Genomic DNA, 7,004 nt, shown 5'->3' on the forward strand with positions numbered 1-7,004 from the left:
GTAACTTTGTAAAACACATAATACATTTTGAATGAATACACTGACATTTAAGGTCATGTTCTATGCTTTGTTTCTATCAATAGATTGCCAAACATATCCAGGATGTGAATTTTTCTCTTCAATCAGGAGAGAAAGTGTACTTTGACGAAAGAGGAGATCCTGCAGCGACCTATCAACTGGTGAACTGGCAAAAGAACTCCGCAGGAGATCCCGTGTTTGTGACTGTAGGGAGCTATGATGCCTCACTTCCAGATGGAAAGCAGTTTACAATAAAAGAGATGAATCTCACATGGTTTGGAGAATCTAAACAGGTGTCAGCCTTTTTATCCCACATTTTTATTCCAAACAAGAGTCATAATTTAAACTATAAAAATTAACATAAGTATTTTAAGGTGTTATATATTTTTCATGTAAGAGAAATGAAGGAATTTTCAATGAGATTATCGTAACTTGTACTCTAAAACAAGATCATTGACATAAAAAATTATAATGTCAAACCAGAAAGCTGAATTTTTTCTGGTACATTTTTGAATATCACATTACTCAGAGAATCCCTTAACTTTTTTAAGTTTTTCTTTAGGATAACAGACACAATAAAGATAATTCTGATCATACTGTTGTGCTATCCTGTATTTCAGAAATTAGAAAAGGTCGCATGACTTTCAATTAAATGAATTGTATATGAATGTTGAATAAATAATAAATGAAGTCATTTTAGTTTGACATTAAGCTAATTTTTACTATTGCTGTAAAGAAACTGTCATTCTTCTAAACTACTCTTAAATATTTGAAGTTTTTTAATGACAAAAAAGTGAGAATTAATAGAATATCCGCTCTGTTTGCAAAAAAAAAAAAATATATGACATCTTTCCTGATTTAATTTGAACCCTCAACTGAATGTTTCTCATNTAAAAGAATATCCGCTCTCTTTGAAAAAAAAAAAAGGCATCTTTCCTGATTTAATTTGAACCCTTAACTGAATGTTTCTCATCCTACATCAGATGTTAGAACTGCAAACTGATGATTAAAATCTATTGTTGTTACAGAGGCCAATTTCTGTATGCAGTGAGAGTTGCTTTCCTGGTTTCCGACAGGCTGTGATTAAAGGCAAACCCATTTGTTGCTTTTCCTGCATCGCTTGTGCGGCTGGAGAGATCAGCAATTCCACCAGTGAGTTTCTTTTTTTTGAAGGTTCACAGTCTGTTTTATTTCAGGAGCAGGTTTGTTTTATAGTTTGATGATATTTGTTTAGGAAGATTCAAAATGTACTATGTTTTCAAAAGTAACTAGACTGTTGTCCACTGGTCTAAAGTCCATTCAGATTTGATAAAATGTTGTACTTCTTTAAAAATCAAGGCCCCACAGACTGAAAAGAGAGGAGGAGAATTTAAGTTACTCGAGGTTTTGTGTAATTCAAGCCCGTCCATGTATCAGTCATTAACCACAATGGTGCTGAAGTCTCCCAGTAAAACCTTGAATGCCCTATCCAGAACAATGTTTGCTACTCCACCTATAGACTTCAAGAAAACCAGGCACTCTGTACTGCTGGTCATAAATCATCAGTAAAAGACTCGTGCAAACCTGAAGGAAGAGAGACATGACTCTCTTGTTCACAGTGGTAAACTTAGGTGTCAAACTCCAGGCCTCCAACTGGTTTTCCAGGAACCCTGCCTTATCTGCTGTTGATTATCTGGATCAGGTGTGTTTAGCCAATAAGGAGCATCGATAGCAGGTTGGTTGGAAAACAAGTTAGACACCAGGCGTCAAGGCCTGGAGTCTGGCACCTCTTCTTTAATGTATAGGCAGGCATATAACAGGCCACTGCCACTCACCATGGCCTTGCTTCATCCCTCCAGCTCTTTCCACAGTAGAAGAGAGTACAACCCCTCTTGAGGAGTTGGGTTTCAGCGGCTAAACTATGGGTAGATATGAGCCCAACTAATTGTAGCCGATACTGGGTGAACCTCCTTTGCAAGCTCAGACTCCTTCCCATTTTATGTGAAGTACCATGTAATATCTCAATGGTTAGAATCTATTTCCATGAAAAGGGCTGTCGAAGCACCCTCCTTTAACTACTGCCTAAATTACACAGCACATTTCAATCTTGTGAACCTACAAAAAGCTTTCAGTTAAAAGTTGTTTTACAGTTTGTATATTTGTAGGTTATAATACTCGAAATAAAAGACACAACCACTTAAAATTATTCAATCTGTGAGTAAAAACTTCTCTCAAATAAAAAAAAAATACTTTTTGAAATTGATAAAAAAATCAATGCTAAACTGTGCCAAGGATGTAAATTTAATCAAATAAGCAAAAGCACCCTCCTTTGACTACTGCCTAAATTACACAGCGACATTTCAATCTTGTGAACCTACAAAAAACTTTCAGTTAGAAGTTGTTTTAATTCAATTCAATTCAGTTTTACTTATATAGTCCAAAATGCTTACAGTTTGTATGTTTGTAGGTTATAATACTCAAAATAAAAGACGCAACCACTTAAAATTATTCAATCTGTGAGTAAAAACTTCTCTCAAATGAAAAAGATTTACTTTTTTAAATTGATTAACATTTTTTTAATGCCAAACAGTGCCAATGATGTAAATTTAATACAATATATTGTTTTTTACTTTCGAACAATTATTTTGATGGACAGAATCCAAAGATTTATATGTTTTTCCATGCAGATTCTGCAGAGTGTTCTCCGTGTCCACTGGAGTACTGGTCAAATGAAGATCATAACAAGTGTGTTCCAAAGGTGATTGAGTTCCTGTCTTATGAAGAGACCATGGGTGCCCTCCTCGCTGGTTTCTCTTTGTTTGGAGCAAGTTTAACACTCGTTGTGTCTTTTGTCTTCTTTTGGTTCCGTCACACACCTCTGGTCAAAGCCAGTAACTCTGAGCTAAGCTTCTTTCTGCTGCTCTCCTTGACTTTATGTTTCCTGTGTGCTCTGACCTTCATTGGTCAACCCACTGACTGGTCCTGTATGTTGCGCCATGTAGCATTTGGCATAACCTTTGCTTTGTGTATTTCATGCATTTTGACTAAGACCATAACGGTGGTGATTGCCTTTACAGCCAAAAGACCAGCCAACACAGTTCCTCAGTGTTCTGTGTTGTTACAAAGAATGGGTGTTCTTGGTGGCACTTTTCTGCAGGTGTTGATTTGTGTGGTGTGGTTAACTCTGGCACCACCCTTTCCTCACAAAAATACAGTTTATGCAGCAGAAAGGATAATTCTAGAGTGTAGCTTAGGGTCATCTATAGGGTTTTGGGTTGTGTTAGGGTATATTGGCCTTCTAGCGGTATTATGCCTGATCCTTGCTTTTTTAGCTCGAAAGCTGCCGGACAATTTCAATGAAGCAAAATTCATCACATTCAGCATGTTGATATTTATTGCAGTCTGGGTCACATTTATCCCAGCATATGTGAGTTCTCCTGGAAAATTCACTGTAGCTGTAGAAATCTTTGCAATTTTGGCCTCCAGCTTTGGTTTGCTTTTCTGTATATTTGCTCCCAAATGTTACATTTTATTACTGAAGCCAGAGAGGAACACTAAAAACCACATGATGGGGAGAAATCAAGTAAAAACATAATAAAGGCTTGTGCATGGTAGTGACTCCAAAATGATATGTTAAGATGTAAAAAAAACCAAACACAGAAGTTAGCTGATTTCGGTCTTTGAGATTTCAAGGCTACGTTCTTTATTTGGTTCGTTTTGAAATTTGTGTAGATAAGGGCACCTCAACCTTTTTTTCCTGTCACTTCTCTCAGCTTATACACAGAATATCGAGGTAATTTTACGTCCGTTAATGAGATACAATGTAATTATTTTAACTTCTGTATATTTGTGGTCAGACACAGGACTTTCGCCCAAGTTAGGTGTCCTCCTAGCTGATATTTTGTTGTATTGGATATAAAGGAGCAGTTCCTCTTTTGTTGCTTAGTCTCTACTGCCCTTACGGGGTGTTATGGGGTGTCTGCAGGTGAAAATTTGGAAAATCTGTACAGGCCATTCAGGTGGCCTGCTGGAAATATCAAGGTTGTTGATGACTTGGTGAATCTGTAGTGCGAAAATGTTCATGCCTATTTTTTCTATGGCCATGCTGTGGGCGACAGGTCGTGGTGAACACTTATAGAAGTAGGCATGTCGTTCTAATTTCTCACTGAAAACCCCTAGCAAGGGCCCCTTAGTGCTGTTCATGTAATAAACATGTCCTGGCACATCTTAACTCCTTCACTCTAAACAAGATTTATGTTTAACGTATAAGCTTTACAACCATCATAAAGTAAAACATCATTTATTGTACATTTAACATTTAGATATATTATATATATATATATATATATATATATATATATATATGTTCAATATATAGTGCATACAGATGTATTATTCAGGTGCACATTTCCAATTATGATTTGCATTTAGAATTACTTTGAAATTCAAAATTTAATTTCGACTTTTTAAAATAGTTTACATACATTTAGCATTAAGCATCGCCGTTTATATTTACATTTAGCATCAACATGTTTTTAATTGAAACATTCAAATCAAATTAAATTTGATTAAAATGTAATAACTATGCAGCATTTGTGACAAATGTTTGCTGAATCTGATGTAACTTAATTCTAATTAGCTGAATGTTCTCACATTCATTTTTGTTGAATTTATTGCTTTAGTGTAGACTCAACATGTAGACTTAAACAGCTGCCACCAAATGTTCTGTAAGACAGAAAACATCTGGTCTTTTGCTCATTTTAGTCTTCATGTACCTGTGTGAAGCAAATACATCAAATTAAACTTTTGAAATGCTCTGACATGGTTTGTTGGTGTTATGTTGCTGAAGACAAATGTAGAACATATAGATGCTTTGTATACATTTGTTGTTCTAATTGACAGTCTCTTAAGGAAAGTACTATGATTGCGAAATTATACCTTTAAAAAAATTTAATAGAATTTTGAATAAAAAAAAAAACATTAACTGAATATAACTTTGAAAATACAAAATTAACATAAATACATTTTTTGCAACCTAATTGCAACCTAAAAAGTATGTTTTATTGTAAAATATTACTGTTGTGAAAAAATGGCTTTAATTGGTAGTTCGTCTAAGCTTGTAATAGGGCCTTTCTCTTGTCACTCACATTCAAACAATACCATTGGTGGAAGACCTGGTGGCTTTGTGATGGAGAGCTCCAATAATATGATAAGATTTTGGAGGGCTAATCTCAAAACTTTGGGCATTCGTTGAGGTACAATGCTGCTGATAGCAGACTTACTCCTTTTTTCTTGTGGCTGTGAGAGAAGGAAAGCCCACGTGTCAAACGTATGGGACCAAAGAACTGTCTTCATTTTTCAAGGAAGGAGACATTACTATTGGAGGAATTTTTTCCTTTCACCAGAGCCCAGTCACTGCGAGTTCAGCTCTTGAACTCAACCCAGGTTCAATCCAGTGTGAAGGGTAAGAGAGTGATCACACATACATATAAATGCCGAATCCTTTTTTTTTTCTTTAGATCGTTCTGTGTTTTATGTTATGCCTTTTACCAGAATAAACCTTTTTGTCTCCTTTTTAAGGCTGGACCAAGGTGAACTTCAGTATGCATACACCATGATGTTTGCCATTGAGGAAATAAACAACAGCTCAGAGCTTTTGCCAGATGTGACCCTTGGTTACATAATATTTGATTCTTGCCCCAGTATCCCCCTGTCCATAAGAGCATTGTTAAATCTCATGAATGTGTACGAAGGGGAGAAAAGCAGCTGTGATAAACCCTCCAGTGTTCATGCTGTCATTGGGGACACCACCTCCAATTCTACTATTGGCATAGAACGCACACTAGGACCCTTCCATATACCTGTGGTGAGTGTTATAGATGAGCACTTCTTCTGATCACAGATCACATTTGAATCAAAAATTATTCACATTTTGAAGGGATGACTTTAAAATCTATGTTGTAATTATCCAATGCCCTTTTTCTTTTAGATAAGTCATTCAGCCACTTGTGCCTGTCTCAGTAACAGAGGAGACTACCCTTCTTTCTTTAGAACCATCCCTAATGACATTTACAGAACCGATCCAAGGCAGCGTTTCTTAGATGTCGTGAATATTATCAAAAAATCCACTTCTAAGGTAATTGTGGCATTTGCAGACGGTACAGACCTTGATATACTATTCAGAGAGCTTCATGCACAGAGTGTAACTGGTCTGCAGTGGGTAGGAAGTGAAGGGTGGATTACATATCGACAAATTGCCACTCCAATGAACTATGCTGTGGTCCAAGGCGCAGTCGGATTTGCAGCACTAAGTTCGCCCATCCCTGGATTACAGGAGTTCCTAAGAAACAGCAAGCCCTCCATTACAGAAGGAAATCAGGGGCTTGTGGAGTTGTGGGAGATGGTATTCAACTGCACCCTGAAGTACAAAACAGAGGCTCAGGATTACAAACCGTGTAATAGGATGGAGACTCTAAGGAAAGTCAACCTGCCGTTCACAGATGTGTCAGATACCAGCCTGCTGAATAATATTTATAAGGGCACATATGCAATCGCTCATGCCCTGAACATGTTAATTAACTTTGAAAATGAACAGGGGCCTTTTGAGAACAACTCATGTGCTGATAGGAAAAATATACAGCCATGGCAGGTAACACAACAACACAATATTGTGGCAACATCTAAAATGCTGACTTGTAAAATATCTTTTTTTTCTGTAGGTATTGTATTACCTGTCAAGGGTAAATTTCACCACTGACACTGGTGAGAATGTGTTCTTTGATGATTTGGGTGACCCTGTAGCACACTACGCTCTGGTAAACTGGCAGATGGATGAAACCGGCCACACACTGTTCCAAACCATTGGTTACTATGATGCCTCCCAGCCTGAAGGTCAGCAGTTTGATGTTAACCCAGGTGTGAGTTCTCCTTGGGCTGAAGAGAACCATGAGGTAAATACATTTAAAAAAAAAATCAGTAAAAGTTTAGATGAATTACAAAAAGCAATA

At 36.8% G+C, this 7,004-nt stretch overlaps 2 protein-coding genes across 3 annotated transcripts in view; both read left to right on the forward strand.

Annotated features, from left to right (window-relative positions):
* The window catches only part of LOC112145182 (extracellular calcium-sensing receptor-like), a 7,840-nt gene extending 4,197 nt beyond the window's left edge, over positions 1-3,643 (forward strand). For both annotated transcript variants that reach the window (XM_024270283.2, XM_036214112.1), the window contains one exon: positions 2,685-3,643. In XM_024270283.2, the coding sequence (XP_024126051.2) occupies positions 2,685-3,592 (908 nt within the window). In that variant the 3' untranslated portion in view covers positions 3,593-3,643. The remainder of the gene's footprint in view (positions 1-2,684) is intronic.
* A 429-nt stretch (positions 3,644-4,072) lies between these two features.
* Positions 4,073-7,004, forward strand: part of LOC118599275 (extracellular calcium-sensing receptor-like) — a 3,114-nt gene continuing 182 nt past the window's right edge. The window contains exons 1-5 of the mRNA XM_036214051.1: positions 4,073-4,121; positions 5,308-5,461; positions 5,578-5,863; positions 5,987-6,646; positions 6,717-6,947. Coding sequence (XP_036069944.1) covers positions 4,073-4,121; positions 5,308-5,461; positions 5,578-5,863; positions 5,987-6,646; positions 6,717-6,947 — 1,380 coding nt within the window. The remainder of the gene's footprint in view (positions 4,122-5,307; positions 5,462-5,577; positions 5,864-5,986; positions 6,647-6,716; positions 6,948-7,004) is intronic.

The sequence above is a fragment of the Oryzias melastigma genome, linkage group LG10 (genome assembly GCF_002922805.2).
Source record: "Oryzias melastigma strain HK-1 linkage group LG10, ASM292280v2, whole genome shotgun sequence".
NCBI classification, from domain to species: Eukaryota; Metazoa; Chordata; class Actinopteri; order Beloniformes; family Adrianichthyidae; genus Oryzias; species Oryzias melastigma.